This window comes from Sinocyclocheilus anshuiensis, unplaced genomic scaffold (assembly GCF_001515605.1).
Source record: "Sinocyclocheilus anshuiensis isolate Anshui unplaced genomic scaffold, SAMN03320099.WGS_v1.1 scaffold535, whole genome shotgun sequence".
Lineage (NCBI taxonomy): Eukaryota > Metazoa > Chordata > Actinopteri > Cypriniformes > Cyprinidae > Sinocyclocheilus > Sinocyclocheilus anshuiensis.
Genome location: NW_015551063.1, coordinates 680,853 through 702,293, shown reverse-complemented (window position 1 = coordinate 702,293; position 21,441 = coordinate 680,853). Strand labels below are relative to the sequence as shown.

At 35.7% G+C, this 21,441-nt stretch overlaps 1 protein-coding gene across 1 annotated transcript; it reads left to right on the top strand.

The window, feature by feature from the left end:
- The first annotated feature begins 14,646 nt into the window (after positions 1 to 14,646).
- On the top strand, positions 14,647 to 17,961 carry LOC107662028 (PCTP-like protein). Its single transcript, XM_016451884.1, has 4 exons — positions 14,647 to 14,896; positions 15,286 to 15,393; positions 16,210 to 16,262; positions 17,367 to 17,961. Exons 1-4 carry the CDS (start codon positions 14,749 to 14,751, stop codon positions 17,583 to 17,585), a joined length of 528 nt encoding a protein of 175 aa, XP_016307370.1. The 5' UTR covers positions 14,647 to 14,748; the 3' UTR covers positions 17,586 to 17,961.
- Positions 17,962 to 21,441: the final 3,480 nt, after the last annotated feature.

Sequence of the window (21,441 nt, the reverse complement as noted above, 5' to 3'; positions counted from 1 at the left end):
CTCCAGAGCGGCGCCCCGTGCGGCAGAGTCCGGCTTAAATACCCCGACCCCGGTGCTCAGGGTGGGGCTTGAGACGACCAGAAACACGACACTTTCACTCACAGACTCACTATGAACATTTTCTACCACGATAAGGCTCTGATGCATGTTTTTGGACTCAATAGAACAGCTCACTGTAAAAGTTTTTATTTGTAATTCTGTAAACATAGGCTATAGTGTAACTTTAACTGTGCATAAAGTAGGCTAATTGAGTGTAAAATGAAAAAAATAAAATTAATACGTGCAATATTCAGTAGCCTACACTTGTGTTTAAGTACAGTCATCAAAAACAGTACATCATTAAAAATAGTCGTTATGAAATTTTTACGAAAATGTCATAAAACATTGAAAAAAATGTGATGATCGCCTAAACATTTAAATGTTGTTGTTGTTGTTTGTTTGTTTGTTTTAACATATTTTTATTTTAATGATTTTAATGAATTTGTCTTGACTTATAAATACCAAAATGCAATCAATAAAAGAAAATCTAACCTGTTCTTTTCACATGATTTCATGCCAGATGTTAATTGTAATTTTGTGTATTTTGTTGTTGTTGTTTGTTTGTTTTAGTATATTTTTATTTGAATGATTTTAATGAATTTGTCTTGACGTATAAATACCAAAATGCAATCAATAAAAGAAAATGTAACCTGTTCTTTTCATATGATTTCATGCCAGATGTTAATTGTAATTTTGTGTAACTCTCAATAGCTTAGTGCACTGTTAATTTATAGTCACGATTTACAGATTTTTCTTTAAGTAAAAATAAATGTAATAACCATGAGGTAAAATTCGCTAATCAACATTCAGTGAATATGAGCTGCTATATGGGTTAAACGTGTAACCCCTGCTGTGTAAAACAAGCAGGTGTCCTGTCCTGTATTTACCCAGCAGTGCATTTAAAAATTACCCAAACTGGGTTGTTTTTAACCCAGCATTTATGATACCTTAATAATCCACCATATTTTTGATTGTACTAATAGAATTCTTAAACAGCATGGGGTATTGTAGCAATTTTTAGTTAAAATTTGTTGGTTTGCTTACTTGCTGTGCTTAATTAACCTCAATTCCGACCTCTAAAGACTGAAGAATGAATTACATGTAAGAACACACCTATTCTGGAACTATAATGTTACCTGATAAACCTCACCAAAATATCTCCCACCTCACTTGAACAGTTTGGAACATCAAACTACTTTGAATAAAAATTAGACAGCACTCTTTCTTTCATCATTAAAGGGGTCATATGATGCGATTTCAAGTTTTCCTTTCTCTTTGGAGTGTTACAAGCTCTTGGTGCATAAAGAAGATCTGTAAAGTTGCAAAGAATAAAGTCTCAAATCCAAAGAGATATTCTTTATAAAAGTTAAGAGTCAGCCACACCTACCTAAAACGGCTCGTTCTAACACGCCCCCACATGTCTACCTCACTATGTGGAAATATTAGCATAATGCTGCCCAAATGTGCAAGCAAAGAAAGAAGGCGTGGTTTCAGGAACAGCAGTCGTGTTGATGCAGCCATGTCAGGGAGACACTGTGTTTCAGTGCGAAAGCAAAAGCACTTTATTTGGCCTTCCGGAATTAGATGCAATTAGGAATCATTGGTTAAGATTTATTTACAACAGAACAGCACAACCCAGATGTTCGAATTTGTGAAACGCATTTTAATGGTCGACAGTTTTTTTTAACCTAGAAGAGTACAAGGCTGGCTGTGCACAAAGGCTATTTCTAAAAAAAAACGGCCAATCACAATGCACTGGGTCAGCTGGCCAATCAGAGCAGACTGCGCTTGTCAAAGGAGGGGGCTTTGTTGAAAACGACGCGTTTGAGAGAGGCGGGGCATAGAGGACCTACAAAAATGTACAGTATTTGAAAAATAATGTGTTTTTTGAACATTAAAGCAAAATGCATAATACACAAAATAATGATCTTTAAAATAGCATCATATGACCCCTTTAATAAAACAGTTATGTCTGGTTTAGGTGTGCTTAGGCTTTTCAAAGCATTGGCACTTACTTTCAACACGGGACAGAATATCTTTTAAATATTTTATTTCATTTTATTATACTGACATTTAAATCCCAGAAAAGACTGTTTGTCTTTTCTTCTATTTCCCCTACAAAAGCAGCACAACTGGCATTTGTACATCAAATTCTTCACAGCATGCCTTACTGCAACACTTTTCTTTTTAAATGTGTTTCCTTTAAGCATTTAATTGTACAATAAAGAGGTCAAGCTTTCAAACCAATTGAAGAAAAGGGACAATAAACACTTGATATTTCTCTGGGACATTTAAAAACAACATTTAATTCCATCGGTTACATTTTTAAGCTTTTTTAATCTAGTGTGGGAGTTATGTGGCTAGTTATATAATCAAATGTAAACTAATAATTGAGAAACTTATAATTAAACAATGTTGATAGAGCAGATTTTGCCAAAAGTCCAAGAGGTGATCTAAAACAACCAATGTGTCAAAGGCAGGAGATGGTATGTTTGGACAGGCTATTTCTTCTTCTTCTTCTTCCTTTTTTTTTTTTTTACAGTAGGACTAGCACGTGGTCTATTTTGGGGTTACCCTATAAATCGAGCAGCAGTGGTTAATGACCTCTCCTCATCTCCTCTAGACTGGCCGATGCTCCATTAACTGTGTGGTATTTAGAGAGGTGATTCCTCCTGAGTGGCTTGAGGAGGGATTTTCCCTTTACTTTTATATTTCGACTTTGTTTTTGAAGTTTATTGAATAACAGGAGCATCTACTGAGTTCTGCCTAAACCATAATAGGGTTATTTTCCGTTCTTGATTTTCTTTCCTTTTATAAAAAACAGCAGGTATCCAGGATGCTGCGTGTTACGGTAGACCTTTATGATGCAGATGCCTGCTACGCCAAATAACATATAAATATCAACTATCATACTACAGCCTGGCAAACATGTCTGGACAAGTAAGCCATCAGTCTCTAAACCATGGGTTTAAATGAATCTTTTGCACTGTTTTAACTATTGCAGCATTTGAATCACATATTTTGATTAGATGTTTAACAGTTAAGCCCAAAGTATACTTCACTTTAAAGAAATGGAGAAGACAAAACAAGAACAACCAGAAACTACTGAAGACACAAAACAATAGATGCCCGTGTTAATGAGTGTTTGTGTGACAAGATGCACACAAGTTTAAACAAGTACATCCTCTGGAGAACCGTTTGAAACCTTTTACAACAAACCTCCCAATCTGCTTATTCAATCCCTTTTTTCATACATAATAAACATAAATCTTTCTTGTTTCCACAGGTTTTGATATTTTACGCAATACAAACCCAGTCTCCAATTCTTAACTGATGTTAATAGCATTTAAGTGAATGACAATGTTTAATACGTTCTCCACAAACAAGAAAACGTCTAATAAAGAATATGTTCAATAAAAAAGACTCAACATTGATTGACGGTCTAATTTACTCACTATGTCTTATTTGTTATTTCATGTCAGAAATGAAATATGGCACACTACCTTGCTGAGGTCTGTTTCTTCTATTACTTTTTATGGCCATGTCCAGAAGTTGCCATGGGGCCTAGTGTTTAATGTTCAGCTCAGCTTCATCCAGGGACGAGCACATTCCTTTGCACTAAAACCTCCAGAGGGAGAAGGAATACCCATTTGCCCTTTGAATTTTGATACCTCAATGCTTGAGATGCCCAGTAAACAAAAATGAGTGAAAGTGGAATTTTTACATTCCATTTGAAATCAATCCCATTGTGTGCTAATTTAGTGTGAGCTCTCCTTTGAAGCTCCATGCATTTCTCAGTACCCTTTTCACACTTTGTCTTTTCTTTTTGAATTATTAGTTCTTTCCGTTGTTGATTCAACACTTAGGTGTCAACAGAATCATTTTTAAAGGGTTAGTTCACCCAAAAATGAAAATGTCAGAAGAGGTTTATTGAATAACAGGATCATGACGGTATCATGACGCGAGCGTGTTTCGGCGCCGGCGCTGACCCAGATCCGGCATTATGACGTTATTACGCCGGATCTTGGTCAGTGCCGCCACACGCTCGCGTCATGGTACTGTCATGAACGCGCGTCCACAAGTGACGCAGTAGAGACGAAAATGTGGAATAAAGTCGTTATTTTTGTTTTCTTTGCGCAAAAAAGTATTCTCGTAGCTTCGTAACTTTGCAGTTGAACCACTGATGTCACACGGACTACTTTGTCGATCATCTTGCTACTTTTCTGGACCTTAAACGTGGTAGTTACCTTGCTGTCTATGGGAGGGTCACAGAGCCCTCAGATTTCATCAAAAATATCTTAAATTGTGTTCCGAAGATGAACGAAGGTCTTACGGGTTTGGAACAACATGAGGGTGAGTAATTAATGACACAATTTTCATTTTTGGGTGAACTAACCCTTTAATGGATTGAAAAATGCCCACGCAGCATCCTGTATCACTGGAGCTTTCCATATCAAGCCACGGGAAAGGAGAATGGGTTACCTTAAGGGGAAACAACTGAGTGTGTTTTTCCACTCTCCTTGGGGTACCAGTGGTCTCCTTACTGTCTGGCATTACTTCCTGCTTCCAAGATCAGGTTAACTGAAGGCAGAAAACAATTTAGCAAGAATACAATGTTGACCCTAGAACAATATTTAAAAAGAAAACGTCCAACATGGATATGAAAACACTGGGTATCTGAAAGGACAGATGTAACAGGTGGCTTTGTATAAAACAGCAAATTCTCATGGTTACCCCATGAGTTGCATGGAATCCCTGTTATAAACAGTCCGAGAGCATCTTTCCGGTCCAGCTGATGAATCGGCTCAGATGAGGTCAGATGTGCGCAAATCTGCTGAAATAATTCAAAATGTACTTTGTTTAGTGCCCCAATGTCCTCCATCAAGAGTTATTTTATTTTTGGACATTCTTGGACTGCATCATCCCACGTTGTCTATGTTTATGCCAGTGTCAGAGAAAAATGGTCTTTAATCTAATTTATTATAGTCCTTCATACTTCAAGTGACATAAAATTTCCAGAGTAATGGACATGCCATTATTATTGCTCACTTTTGTTTAGAGCGGCTGTCTCACACTGAAAAAAAGTTAAAAGAACGTGCATTTTAATATCTTTTAATATATTTTGGTCCAATCGAAAATCAAAAAAGAAATCACAATAAACATTAAGGTCTTCTGAAGTTGTATTTATTTAAATTAAACAAAATATTAACTTAAAGGAATAGCTATTTCACCCAAAAATGCAACAGTTTGAAGTTAAATATGTCTTGATGGAATTGTTTATTAAAAACATGCAACTTTTTTACTTCACAAGACATTAATTGATGGACTGGAGTGGTGTGGATAACTTGTGGGTTGTTGTGATGTTTTTATCAGCTGTTTGGACTCTCATTCTGACGGCACCCATTCACTGCAGAGGATCCATTGCTGAGCAAATGATGTAATGCTACATTTCTCCAAATCTGTTCAGTTGAAATTTTGGATGGCCTGAGGGTGAATACAGCAAACTTAAATTTTTGGGTATACTATTCCTCTAAAGTAAAAATTTAATTTAATTGAAAACTTTATGGTGAAATTATGTTGTAAAAAGTTGTAAAAAAAATAAAATATTATATTGACCTGTATTAAGTAACATTTTACCCTATGTTTAAAGAAAGTAAAACCATGGCTGTGACAAATTAATATTTGGACCAAAGTAGTTGGACCAAAGTATTGTTTTTTTCATACTCTTCCTAAATGAAAACTGTTGACAATGCAGCAACAAAAGTAGAAATATCAGCCATAATAGTGCTTTTTAAAGGGGGGAAAATGACTGAGAATATGACATGTTTTAATGAAATAAGTGGGACTTTCTTTGTGCAGCTTTGTATCTGACACAGGATCAGGTTACTGAGGCTGATACCTCAAGGGAAAAGGTCAACATGGACCTTCGCTCTCAGGATTCCCTTAACATGTGTTTGTGCCAGTATGGAAAAGTTCAATCAGTCATAGTACTTCCACTAGAGAAAAAGTCCAGCTGAACCTCTCAGTGCTTAATGCACTCCATAACCACTTAAACTTAAACCGTAATATATTTCAGTGGCAGTGAAGTTTAGACATGTGTGAGACGTACCGTACTGAATGCCCTCGTTTGACCCTAATGGAATGAATCAGTCTACAGTGAACCTTTGTTAGGCCACATTACAGGACAGGGAAAGAGGAGAGCCTGTGTGATCTCATGACCCTGCCACATGGAGGAGGCTGAGATCATCTCAACAAATTCCAGCAACACACACTGCAAAGCCTTTCTGGACAGCTGGACCGCGCATACATTACGAGGATAATTGCAAAATATGGTTGCGGAGATGGTCAGCCTAAAAATAACAGCAGGGATCATCTAACAGTGATTAAAAAAAAACCTAAAGATATAATTTAATGTGCCTTCATCTCAACGTAAACATAGCGATGAAGGGCACATGACCAGTGATTTGTATTGGTGCAGTACATTTGTATCCTAATGCAGTGGTTCTCAAACCTTTGACTCCAAGTCCTCCCTATGTCCACAACTATGTTTGCAGGATGTTTCCTCTGGTATCTGCTGTAATGTACATTTTTGTTTGAAAATTTTTTTTTTTTAAATTTTCAAAAAATAGGAGTGTCCATACGTTAAAATAAGTAACTAAAACAATTATAGTTACATAATTATACAATTTTTTGTACTTTTTAAAAAATATTTTAGCTTGGCATTACTAGAAAAACATTCTAATAAAAATGCCCATGGAGTTTTATATACATTTTATAAATTTACATGAATTTTCCACACCTAGAAACTACACTTTTAAAATCAGGGTTTTCAAGACAGTGGGAACACTATTTAATAAAAAAAAAAAAAACAGTTGTTGAGGGGTGAATTATGATAAGAAATATCTTGATTTTCAGTTGTCTTAGCTTATTTTAATGCTGGTTTTATCTCATTTGAAGCCATCTTTGCCCCCTGGTTGAGAACCACTGTCCTAAGCGGTTCATTAGTGCCATCTTATGGTTATACACACTCCTTGTGGGACATATATGGGCAAAATTAGGATATTAGCAAAATAATTTCATAAAGGGTACAATGGTGCTAAAAAGATAATTTCATTTAATTTTCTCACAAAACAGTAAAAGCCAACAAACTCCATTACATATTTAGTGAAATATAATAATAATAATTAAAAACAAATTCTTTAAAGTCACCATGAAATCAAAATTGAAAATTCTTATTTTTTAATGGAATACTGTAGTGTTTATTATAAATAATTTTTCTGTGCATTATTTTTTTTTAATTCATGTGCCCTCATAATCTTTAATCAAAAACGTTAACCTCCCCTCCCCCTCAAAACGACTCATCTTCTCTTCTGGTCACGAGCTATGGCGCAAGGGCGGAGCTAGTGACGTGAGGGGTAAACACTGGGATAAACGACAGGGGGAAAAGCTGAAGCTGATGCTTCACTTTATAGAAATCAATGCATTGACCAGTGCTGACGCAAGCCATGGGGGAGTACACTACCCTTACAAATTGAAAGGATATTACCACAACATTACTCTTAGGACATCGCAAACTATTTTTTTTTATGAATATGACTTAACCTGATGGAGGACGTGCTCAGTCATTCAGGCAGTCTCTCTCTCACGCGCGTGCGCTGTTTAGGCATGTTTTGTGCCGTTGATCGTCGTCGTCATCCTTAATAAATAAAACATTTATTCATGCTTGGGTGTCAGCTGTGAATCCAGAAAGAGGAGAGCCTGTGTGATCTCATGACCCTGCCACATGGAGGAGGAGGAGGAGGAGGAGGAGGCTGAAATATTCCAGCAACACACACAGCAAAGCCTTTCTGGACAGCTGGACCGCACATACATTACAAGGGTAAATGCAAAATATGGATGTGGAGGTGGTCAGCCTAAAGATAACTGCAGGGGTCATCTAACAGTGGTACAAAACCCCCCTAAAGACATAATTTAATGTGCCTTCACCTTAATGTAAACAGAGTGATGAAGGGCACATGAGTAGTATTGGTGCAGTACGTTTTTTTTTCATAATGCAGTGGTTCTCAAGTCTTTCTGACTCCAAGTCCTCCCAAAGTCCACAACAATATTCAAAGGACCCCCATGTAATATGTTAATAAGAGTGTTCATGATTAAAATAAATAGCTAAAATGATTCTAACTAAAATTAAAATAAGTTTTAGAATTATAAAAGTTTCTCCAGGGATCCTTCTCCTTTTAACCAATGAATTTACGTGACTTCTCCCGTTTTTTTGTGATGTACTAAATAAATATTTTCTGACAACATATTTTTTAGCATGGCATCAAAAACATATATTCTAATGAAAATGCCCATGGATTTATACAATTTTATTAATTGACATGAATTTTCCACATCTAGAAACTACACTTTTAAAGTCACGTTTTTCAAGACAGTGGGAATACTATTTCTTAATAGAAAAAAAAAATCTTGATTTTCAGTTGTTTTAGCTTATTTTAAAGCTTGTTTTATCTTATTTTAAGTCTTTGCCCTCAGTTGGTCCTAAGCGTCCTAAGCGGTTCATTAGTGCCATCTTATGGTTATACACACTCCTTGTGGGACATATATGAGGATATTAGGGATATTAGCAAAATAATTTCATAAAGGGTACAATGGTGCTAAAAAGATAATTTCATTTAATTTTCTCACAAAACAGTAAAAGCCAACAAACTCCATTACATATTTAGTGAAATATAATAATAATAATTAAAAACAAATTCTTTAAAGTCACCATGAAATCAAAATTGAAAATTCTTATTTTTTAATGGAATACTGTAGTGTTTATTATAAATAGTTTATCCGTGCACTTCATAATTTTTTTTTAATTAATGTGCCCTCGTAATCTTTAATCAAAAACGTTAACCTCCCCTCCCCCTCAAAACGACTCATCTTGTCTTCCGGTCACGAGCTATGGCGCAAGGGCGGAGCTAGTGACGTGAGGGGTAAACACTGGGATAAACGACAGGGGGAAAAGCTGAAGCTGATGCTTCACTTTATAGAAATCAATGCATTGACCAGTGCTGACGCAAGCCATGGGGGAGTACACTACCCTTACAAATTGAAAGGATATTACCACAACATTACTCTTAGGACATCGCAAACTATTTTTTTTTATGAATATGACTTAACCTGATGGAGGACGTGCTCAGTCATTCAGGCAGTCTCTCTCTCTCGCGCGCGCACGCGTGCTGTTAGGTATGTTTTGTGGCGTTGATCGTCCTCCTCGTCATCGTCTTCCGCAATAAATAAATTTCTTCATGCTAGGTTGTCGACGGTGAATCCAGTGGAGAGAAATCCCCCCACAACTAACTGCAAACTGGCATTCAGATCTGCCTCCATTTTGTTAGCAACGCCCCAGCTTCCAACGATCCAATCAATTCCCGAAGGATGAAATCAAGTCCCGCCCTCTCATTTCAGATGCTGTTTCACTCGAATAGACGTCACAGTAGAGAAAAAAAGACAATCGCTACTTCCGTTTCATGCCGACTTTAAAGGGTTAGTTCACCCAAAAATGAAAATTTGCTTGTTATTTACTCATCCTCAAGCCATCCTAGGTGTATATGACTTTCTTCTTTCAGACGAATCCAATCAGAGTTATATTAAAAATTGTCCTGGCTAATCCATGCTTTATAATGGGAGTGGATGGTAGCCCAAAATTTGAAGTCGAAACAATTGCACCCATCCTTTATAAAAGAAGTACACACGGTTCCGGGGGGTTAATAAAGGCATTCTGAAGCGACACAATGTGTTTGTGTAAGAAAAATATACATATTTACAAATTTGTAAACCTTAATCTCTAGCTTCCACTAACTGTCATACGCGCATTCACGAGAGAGTGGCGTCCATCAGATGTCATGGGGTAATTTTCATTTTTGGGCGAACTATCCCTTTACGGGGGCTTTTAGCACCAGTATATCCTGCATTATACTGAGAAATAATTAGTAAAGCTGCAGATGGTTTACTGCAAAAATAAAAAAAATCTGAAACTACATATCAAATGCTTCAGTTATAAGTATTAAAAAACAGAAATATTTTAACAAAGGATCTCTGAAGATTGATGATAGAAATTTATTTTGCTGTAAGTGTTTCTCAAAGAAGGGAGGGGCCTATATTATTTGACACCTGCAGGAGACATTGTGACTGACACTTGCATCTGCTTAACTGAGAATGGGCAACACTTCATATGGACAATTCAACTATAAAAGTGAAGATAAACCACCCAATACATAATTTCAGTGCACACAAAACGCCCATTTTATTATTATTTTGAGCTCCAGAGTTTATGAAGGTAAATCCCAAATCTGAATTTCAAATATATAATTATTTTATTAACATTCCCTTAGCGTCCAAACAACACAACATTCATTTTTATGTCAAATGGGCATTTCAGATTGACTTTTACAGTTCATCTGATATTTAATAGCTTATATTTCCTATTAAGAATAATATTTTTTGGTTGCTTGTCCCCTGAATGTTCTGACAAAGCATTTTGTTTGGCTTTGGAAGAAATCACCTTTCCAAAGAACACAAAAATAGTGCTTCTAGACCTCATTTGGGACATTTCCTTACTAATCTATAGCCTACAAAGCAGACTTTTACTTTTGATAGTAAGGAGTGAGGCTGAAGGAAGGTGATAGAGTAGGAAACAGTAGACGCTGGATTCAGGCTACACACCTGCACAGGTTAAACAAAACAGTCACGGAAAAGAAATCCTTTGAATTGAAATACATGACACCTGATCCGTGGATCATCAGTCAGTCTGACTAAATGAGCCCTTGTAGACTGCTCCACCTGAAAAACGACATGGCAGTAACGTGATGCCTTACTTATATAATGCCTCTCTCCAGTATGGGCCTGATACAGGACTTAAGAGGATGCTCAAACACACCTGCTCCAACATACATTAGATACAACAATACATAGCAGAGGTGCTACAGTTAGATTCAACTACAAAAACCGCGTTTTAGATCCGTCAGTTTTCCAAAACTGTTTTTTTTTTTTTTTTTTCAAAAAAAGTGGAGCAGACAACACAAACGAGCGTATCATTTATGAGAGGAGCTTTTAGCCCTGCAGACCTGACTGATTCACAGCACCGGGAGGCAAGATGCCAGTCCAGATACCGGACGACACCGATTTCTTATCTTTCCGAGATCAATGTGAAAGTCAGGATGGCTGGGTCGCCCGTTATAATAAAGGAGGAGTGACGGTTTGGTGTCGAGACGAGGAGTGCAAAACTTTGCAGAAACTCAAGGCAAGTGCGCTGCAATAAGGATCAATAGACGCACGCTCACACTCACCAACTAGTTTGTTTTCACTCTTTGCTTTCAGCCCTCACTGCATTATCGTCTAAAATAAGACCAGCTCTAGTATATTTTTGATATTACAGCTCATCAGTTTCTTTTTATAGTAATTGTCTATGAAAAATAGATTCTGTGTGATCCGCTTTGTCTTGCTTAGTAAACAAAGCCTTAATTTACTGGAGAACGTAGCATAATATGGCAAGCTGTTTTAACATGCATTCTTTAGAACTAACTTTATTTTTGCTTTACTTTTACTTTTTTTTTTTAATTGCTAGTAATCCAATAGTGACTAGTAGCCTATCGATTCAATTAGTCACTAGTAATAGGTCTAATTATTTATTTACTACCAGTCTCCTTGGTTACTAGTCAGTAACTGCATATGCTTGCCATTGAATTCAAGGGGATCTGTGTTGCAGATTTCCATTTGAACTAGTTTTCCAGTTGATGCTGGTACCAGTGTCACTTGTAAATATTCAGATATTCAGTACTTATTTTTTTTTTAGCTAATTCGTCATACAGTATGTAAGAAATAAAAAAAGATTGTGATTGTAACTGGTGAAATGTGACCAGTGGTGGTGTTTCACGAAAACCTGGTATGGCATAATTCCCTGTGGCCATACATACAATGACAACATTCCTGAATGATAAACCCACATTATATCTAAACACAAGTGCATGATGCACTATTAAATAAAATTCACAGTGAACAACATTAAATATAAAAACATGTCTGTGCAGTTTTTATTGCATAAATGGGTAGCGGCGAGGTGGGAGCCAATCAAAAAGATGCGTGATAATTGATGCAATAAACTGTGACTGCACACATTCATACATTTATATGATTTAATAAAATCTGCCATTAGGATTTCTACGTTGTTAAAATAATAATGATAAAGAAACATTTTAATGACCAAAACACAGGTAAAAACTACTCTAACCACAATCCTGAAGCGGGATCCAATCAGAGAATTCGCCGTTATCATAACATCAGCGCTCATTGTGACAAACCCGCTACCATGAATTGTCACTATTGGGAACCTCGACCTACGTTCAGGTCTTTTCTCCTAAAAATATTTGGAATATCTTTAACGAGCATCATCATGATGTTTTGTCTGAACTCTATGGCAACTGCCATACGCAAATGTGACTAGTAATAATTTGGATAGATGTAGTGTCTCCCAACTGAGTGCTAGTATATAATAAATAGGTACTAGTAAATAGGTACTAGTAAATTTAGAAAATATACAAGTAACTGTGAGAACAGTGAGTGTTAGCTAAGAAATACGCATTAGTATGTAATGAATAGTTACTTGGAATAGAGCAGCAACAATGACCAGCTAGAAACCAGTTGCTGTTATAAAACACCTAAACTGGATTTTCCAATATGGTTTTTATATTAACAATACTGAGATGATGTTCTATTGGCCTATGCATTTTAGGAAGTAATTCATTATAGCCACATTACCTTTTTGTGTCAACAACCATTTATTGATTTATAGTGTTGTTTTACAGCTCATGCACCTGAATTATTATTATTGACAGTAAAGACATGTATAATGTTACAAAAGGTTTATATTTCAAATGCTGTCCTTTTGAGCATTTTCACAGCATCCTAAGAAAAATGTATCACAGGTTCCACAAAACTATTAAGCAGTGCAACAGTTGTCAGCATAATAATAAATGTTTCTTTTGCAACAAATCAGCATATTGGAATGATTTCTAAAGGATCATGTGACACCGAAGACTGGAGTATTGATGTAGAAAATTCAGCTTTGATCACAGGAATAAATTACATTTTACAATATATTCAAATAGTTTCAGCAGTTTAAAACATTTCAAAATATTACTGTTTTTTTCCTGTAGTTTTGTTTAAATAAATGCAGCTGTGGTGAGCATAAGAGACTTCATTCAAAACATAAAAAATATTATTTAGTAGTTGTTATTTATTAGTATAGTAGTAGTAGTATAGTTTTTATATTTAGTAGTATACAAAATTGTATACAAAGATTTAGCATGTGAACCAAAGACTTGAATATAAATTGCCTGTGGAACAGCAGTATATCGGTGTTCGCTGTGCAAAAACAGTAGTACAGTATATCTTCTAAGCTCCTGAACAGTAGCTTTCCTCACAGACTCCAGACCCTTTCAGAGAAAATCCTAAAGAAACAAACAGAGATATGGTTATGGGCCATTTGCCCAGGGGAAACTCAGCGTACAGTGGAGCAGGCCAGGCCTGACTGCTTCATGATCCACAGTCTCTGAGATGAAAGACCGGTTTCTCAGGGACAGACTGCACCCATGAGATGTGTTGAAAAATTAAGAGCGGAAAACCGTGGTAACAGCAGGCTCAGATGAGGAAACCCAAGCCCCTCCTGCTGGCTTACCAGAGTTGGGCCTTTTTCTGTGTGTGTGTGTGTGTGTGTGTGTATGTTTTTTTTTGTGTGTGTAAAAGCACTTCTGTTGACCTTTCTAACAATGGCTAAAAGCCGTTCCGATGCGAGAACCTATGCATGAGGGCTGTTTCAGCAAAGTTGCAGGCAGGTGTGGGGAAATTATTTAGACCTGTAACAGCTGCAAAAATGAAAGGAGATGACAGACCTTCGTCAATAATTCACGCAGCTCTCCGGGCCACCGATGCGTTCTTTTCATGAATAATTGAGCTTTGTAGGCTTTGACGACATTCCATTCATAGAGACTAAATAAAACTTGTTCCAAGGAACCTAATGGAAATGAGCAGCAACCGATCAAGCTGGGGTTGTGGGGGGTTGGGGATAAATGATTAAATGATGCCAGGGTAGAGTTGATTGGGTTACACGGTTTCTTGCGTCGTAGAGCCATACAATATCTGATCACATTGCATTTGATGTATTCATGCTTACCTGACCCTCCTCCCAACCCAGGATAAGGTAGCTACAGTATACGTGGAAAAAAAAAAAAAACGAGGGTTTGGCTCGACGCGTGAGCTTGAAATACAAATGCAAGCCAACATGCTTAAATCTAAAGCTCCACTGTATCTCTCACTCCACTGAGGATCCTTTTATACTCACTGTTTGCTGTGTCAACTTTTACTCTTTGTGACCTGACATGGCTGAATCACGCAGAAAGCAGGGCTTTCAAAGATAAGGAAATGAATAGATCTATGTATAATGGTAGCAGGCCTTTGTCAGCACAGTGAAAAGCGTTCATTTTTCATCTGCCCGGTAACAGAGTGCATTCAAAATCTGTCAGCACTTTATCACGGCTGCACCAGAGGGAAAACCACAGGAGATTTTTTCACTGCTCAACATACTTTGTGAACTTTGTATTCAACTGTAATGGAAAAGTTCTTAAGATTTGAATGACTCAGTGAGACAATGCCTGTTTTTTCTCTTAGATGCGAATCGTGTGCAAGGACGTGACAGCAGAGACCCTCTACGACGTCTTGCACGACACGAGCTACCGGAAAAAATGGGACACCAACATGATCGACACTTTCGATATTGGAAGGCTGACAGTTAATGCAGATGTAGGATATTATTCCTGTAAGTCACTCCTTTGTTTCTTTCACAACTGAGCTGTTATTTCCACCGTGTTCCTGGAGAAGCACACCAATGCACTTTTTTTTTTCTTTAATTAAGCCCATTTGTTCTTACTATGAATATTGTAAGATACGGTATAAAAGTTGTGGGTGGCTGCAGTACTATGCATGGATTTCAGCAGTAAAGTATAAAGGGACATTGATGATAGTAATTTAAAGTGACAGTACAAGAGGAGTCTCCTGCAAAATATCACAAAAGAGTGATGAGAGTATACAAAAAAAAAAAGTTTATTTTTATTTTTTAAGTGTACATAATATGCAGTGGTGCAAGTTTACCTTCTTGTCTTTTCATACTTTACCAGGACTCTAAAGCATGTCCTTCTTTATTTACAGGGAAATGTCCAAGTCCATTGAAGAACAGAGACTTTGTCACCATGCGGTCATGGCTTCCTCTTGGCAATGACTATCTGATAATCAACTACTCTGTCAAACACCCGGTATGTCTGTGTTTGGTCTGGATTGTTAGGTCTGTAGAAGCACTGATTTTATGAGACATTTTGGCAGAGGTAACAATGTAGTCCAGCACAGTATGTCAGTTGGTATGTAGGTCAGCCTTCCAGGTCTCGAGGCGCTTGAAACAGAAGAGGCCTGATCAATGGCAAAAGTCTGACAGGGGTATCAAGTACGGCGTCGGGTGATCAAATCCCCATGTTGTAATGAATAATTACATGTATAGCATCAACAGGCTTATGTCTTTCATTGTTTTCTCCATGGAAAATCTGACACAAGATGTTGATGTCTGGTCAGCTCATTGTACGGCTCTTTGAAATGCTTCATTCTGATTGGTCAGTCACGGCCAGATGTTTACTAATGTTGTCCATGACATCCCTATAAAGGCAACTGGCTCTATCTTGTGTCTCAGTTATTGATTTCTTATGAAATTTAAATTTCACTATTAATATTACTGTAATATAGTTGCAGTTTTGCTATATATATATATATACTGTATACTGTATATATATATATATAATGATTAATCAAATGATTAATCGCGATTAATCGCATCCAAAATAAAAGGTTTTTGTTTACATAATATATGTGTGTATACTGTGTATATTTATTATGTATATATAAATACACACACATACAGTATATATTTTGAAAATATTTACATGTATATACATTTATATATTTATATTCTTATATTTTATATTATATATAAATATATTTCATATATAAACATAACATATTTTTTCTTAAATATATACATATATATTTATGTATTGGTTTCAAAACTTTATCTCGATTTCTTTTCAGGGTCTTTACCCAAGTGGGTAGTAAACAGGGCCTCACAGTTAGTGGCACCAAAGGTAAGTGCATTGAAAGATAATATTTTCTTTTTACATCATGTTTTTGAAATAATTTATGTACATAATATGTGTAAATCAAATAACTTTTCAGAATTCTGAGATTCTAAAAATGGTGTTTGAGAATGATACAAACAATACCATTCAAAAGTTTGGGGTCGGTAGGATTTTTTAATGTTCTCTCATACGGAAATGTAATATATGACATATTTTGCTGTACTGTATATCGAGACTAATATTGCCATATATATTACCTATTAGGTGATATATCATTTTCATATATGTACATTCTTTGGGTAGATGAAGATATAATATAATATAATGTAATAGAATAGAATATAATAATATCTATGATATTAATTTTTATATGGTATTAGATGTAGCAACCATATATGTCAACGATATATATTTTATTTATATATGCATTTTTATATGCATTCATATATGTTTTTACTTCATATGACAATATATTTCATATATGGAAATTTAATATATGTACATACATTTCCATATGGATTTGAAAGAAGTCTTATGCTCAAAAACAGTATTATTGTGAAATATTATTGAAATTGTATTTTATTGAAATTATTTTTAACAATAATAATTTTTTTAAATGTAAATTACTCCTCAGATGACCCAAGTTATTGTTCTTACTTCTTACTATTGCTCGAAAAACTCAACAGCCAAGCTCATGTTGTCAATCCCAAATTTCAGTTTTCCTCTGCTGCCATCTGGTAGTTAGAAATGTGCAAGTCATACACAATGTTCTGTTTTGGCCACCAGATTTAGTTTCAGAACGGGGTGTCAAACTCAGCAGCCCCGCAGAGTTTAGTTCCAACCCTGCTCCAACACACATACCATGTAGTTAAGTTAAAAATCATCATATGTGTTCTACTGAAGAAACAAAGTCACCTACATCTTGGATGCCCCGGGGGTAAGCAGATAAACATAAAATGTTCATTTTTGGGTGAACTATCCCTTTAAGTAGGGTTGAAGCTAAACTCTGCAGGGCTGTGGCCCTCCAGGAACTGAGTTTGACACCCCTGTTTTAGAATAAAAGCATATATAAAATGCATGGTCCAGATCTTTCAACCTTTTTCTCCACAGGCCATGAAAAAGATTTACAAAGCCTGCCTAAAGTACCCGGAGTGGAAGCGGAAACACGAGCCCAATCTGAAGCCGTGGAGGTACCCGGAGCAGAACACGCTACCCTGCATCAATGTAGCTGACCTGACAGTGCAGAGAGCAGATTCTTTGGAGAACATCGACGAGAGCAGTGTGAGTGAGGAGAAAGCCCAGCACCACAGCGATGATGATGAGACCTAAGATAACTCACACTGACACTCCTGTGTTCTGTGTGTATGTGAAAGCGACTGTGTGTCATTCTCAGACAAGGATGCTTCCCTTACATTCATCCTGTAAATCATACATTCTTTGGATTGAACAAAATAACATTATATTGTTTCGCAGAGATTTAAAGACCTCCATTCTATGTCCGTACTCTGAGGAAGGGTCTGGTTGTATTAGATGTGTTTAACTGATACGTTTTATAGTGTATGGTCAAATAATTCAGTGTAAAATGACATAAACAGTGTCAGTAAGTACTTTGGAAGTGTAATAACTTTATTGCTCAACGTTTCCAGCACACAATGCAGATGTGTCGTATTATTGTTACCCATGTAACTTTATTAAATTACTTAAATGGCGCACAACTCATTCTGTCATTCTGTCAAGCAGTCATATAACTGATAAAACACCATCTTTTAGCCCCGTATTCTGAGGTGAAGATTTCCTGTGTGAGGTTGAAGATTGCAAGGACTTCTGCCCTTGTTTCCTTAAAGTGACAAAGATCTGTGTATTTCACTGCCTTCAAAACCTCAGGAGCTGTAAAAATCAGTTCTGTGTAGTACGTTTGGATCTGTCTGTGTGCTTTTGACTTGGTGGCATTTTCTCAATGTCTTAAAGCAGCACTATGTAACTTTTGGCGCTCTAGCGGTTAATAAACAGAACTGCACACATCCCGCGGAAGAACATTCCAACCGGAGCTACTTCTCTAAGTTTATGTCTCTGGCGATTCACGCAGGTATGTGTTACTCCGCAGCGGTGACGACCCGACCAGGCTACAATAGTCCAAATATAAGTACTTATTATAAGTGTACCGTAGTGATTCGGAATAAGACAAAAACGCGGTTTGGAAGATGAATTCATGATGTACTCGCTCATTATATACATTTTGCAAATTTTGAACACAGAAAAAGTTACATAGGCCTAGTGCTGCTTTCAAAATAAAAAGTTTGGTCTTGCATTTCTAAAACTAGCTTTTTGGAAGTATTTATTTGTATATCACTTACGAAACAAAAATATGAATATACTGGTCAAATATAATGCAATGTATTAAATAATACAATCCATATATAGGAAACTAGTGTTTATATTGTTCAATATATTGCAATATATACATGGAACATGTATGGTTATATATTGAAACATTAAAGAAATATAACAACGAAGAAAAAAAAATTGTACATGTAATAGCTTTATTGAAACAATTAATTAATTTCTCTTTCATTACTTAACATAATATAAAGGTTTACACAAAGCTGAACACATTCATTAACTTTTATTTCACTTTATTGTTTGTATAGTTACACATTTCATATAAAATATACGTATATGTGATGTTTATAAGAAAAAAAGGGCGTTTACTGAAAACATTAAAATTGTAAGATATTTTGACTGTTGGATGTCTCGTTAAAGTCATGACAAAATGGTTATAACTAATATATATTACAATACTGTATATATTTTCATGTACGTTCACGTTTGTGTAATATCTATTTTCATGTATGTGCAATATTGTGTACATATATTGCACATACATATTCCCATATAAATGTGAACATATATAGTACATAGTATATGTTCAAATATATTTATAAGCACACAGTACCATATTTTATCGCATGTACATTTATATATTATTAAATGTTTTATTGAATATAAAATTAGATAAAAATATAAATATATTGTCACATCTTTTCCAATATAGTACTAAAAGCGGCAATTCCTTATTATTCAATATATTGTTATACATTAACACAACATTCTGTATATACATAAAATCATTACATATTTTGAAGTAAATACATTTTCTTAATGTAAGGGTAAACAATGTAAAAAAGAATAATAATAAAATTAAAAATCAGTACTCAGCATTTGTATTCAACAATGTTGAGGAAAATTCTATTTTGTATTTTTTATTCATGAATACCATTTAGAAACTTGCTACAGCGAGAATAAAAGTTACGCCTTCTTTCTTTGCGTGAACATTTGGGCGGCGTTATGCAAATCTTCCCACATCGTGACGTAGACATGTGGGGGCGTGTTAGAACGAGCCGTTTTAGGTAGGCGTGGTTGACTCTTAACTTTTATAAAGAATATCTCTTTGGATTTGAGACTTTAGTCTTTGCAACTTTACAGATCTTCTTTATGAGCTTGGAGCTTGTAACACTCCAAAGAGAAAGGAAAAATTGAAATCGCATCATATGACCCCTTTAAGGATTTGTTGTTTGAGTAGAAATGCTTTCCTCTTTCTTTTGGCATTGAGGAAAGTTTATTCACAACGGTATCCTTTTTCTTTATCCATAAATGTACAGCTGGGGACCACTCCTCAAAACCTCTATTGTCTCAGACACTTCCTGCTTCCCATTTGAAACAGTTCCTGCCTACATCAATCAGATTGGGCTGTAAGGGAGAAAAGGAAACTCCATAAGTGAACCCTCCGGCTTTCTCTCACAACAAAGTCCTATTGCTTTTGCAGCACAGATCAAGCCTTTCTTCACATCATCTTCATTTTTAACCTAAAAACCCACACTTATAAACACCCCCTTTGAACTTACCAGAATACTCATGACTTCACTTAATATGACAGTATAACATTTCACTGTAGGATTTGCAGAATGCTGGAAACATTTGACTATATTTATAGCTATGAAGCTAGTGTAGATTTGTTAGCAAGGTGATCAGTCAATGCCAGTAAAAGCATGCTTGGGATGATATATGAGATATCCTCTGTGATGAGTCTCATTTCAAGCCTTAAATTAACCAAAATACGCAAAAATAGTGTTAAAATGTTAAATATTATTTAGAATACACAAGATAGCTGAAACTAGCATTTATAGTTAAACTAGCATTAACTAGCCATTTTATTCAAAAAAATGTTTAAAATGACCTTTCCATCACAGAGTGCTGTAAAACACAAAACACTACTGTAAAGACTTTGTGGTGAAAATATGAATAACTTTAAGAAAACAAAAATGACAAAACTAAAAATTAGCCTACATAATCAAATAGCCTATTGAGAGTGTTCATTTTCCAGAAGGGTAAAAAAAGAAAAAGAAAAAAGGATACACACATTTAGAAACACCAGTAATCACGTAATGTTGAGTGTTTTAAAAACTGTCAGTAGTTGTGTCGATTTGCAGGCCACACCATACAGCCAGTTAAGGACTACAATTGTTGTCTGACTGATCAAGAAGGTAAATTCACATCCTTGTGGTAGCTCCCAGATAGCACACGTACGTCTGCAAGATGTCTGTTAAAGAACACTTCATCTGGAAAGCATCTGCTGTGTACGAACATCTGATAGACATCTTTAAGACATCAGTTTTACATACATTCTAAATCATAAACATCTTAAAGACATCTTCTAAAGGTCTATTTGACGTCTGATAGGAAACGTCCTATAGACGTATACAGGTGCATCTCAATAAATTAGAATGTCGTGGAAAAGTTCATTTATTTCAGTAATTCAACTCAAATTGTGAAACTCGTGTATTAAATAAATTCAATGCACACAGACTGAAGTAGTTTAAGTCTTTGGTTCTTTTAATTGTGATGATTTTGGCTCATTTAAACCCAGCATTAAACTATGGCAATCAATACCTTGTAAATGAATACAAGGGTCAGTAAATCTGAACAGATTTATTACATGTAATTTCTTCATTTAAAGCGTAGGCTAATTCTTTATTGTAGATTATTTAAAGGGGTCATATGATGCGATTTCAAGTTTTCCTTTCTCTTTGGAGTGTTACAAGCTCTTGGTGCATAAAGAAGATCTGTAAAGTTGCAAAGACTAAAGTCTCAAATCCAAAGAGATATTCTTTATAAAAGTTAAGAGTCA

Excerpts from the sequence above, each read along its gene's own strand:
- LOC107662028 (XM_016451884.1), top strand. The coding sequence starts at position 14,749 with ATGCGAATCGTGTGCAAGGACGTGACAGCAGAGACCCTCTACGACGTC. Across the intron at positions 14,897-15,285 it reads AGATGTAGGATATTATTCCT|GGAAATGTCCAAGTCCATTG; the intron begins GTAAGTCACTCC and ends CTTTATTTACAG. Across the intron at positions 15,394-16,209 it reads CTCTGTCAAACACCCGGTAT|GGTCTTTACCCAAGTGGGTA; the intron begins GTCTGTGTTTGG and ends ATTTCTTTTCAG.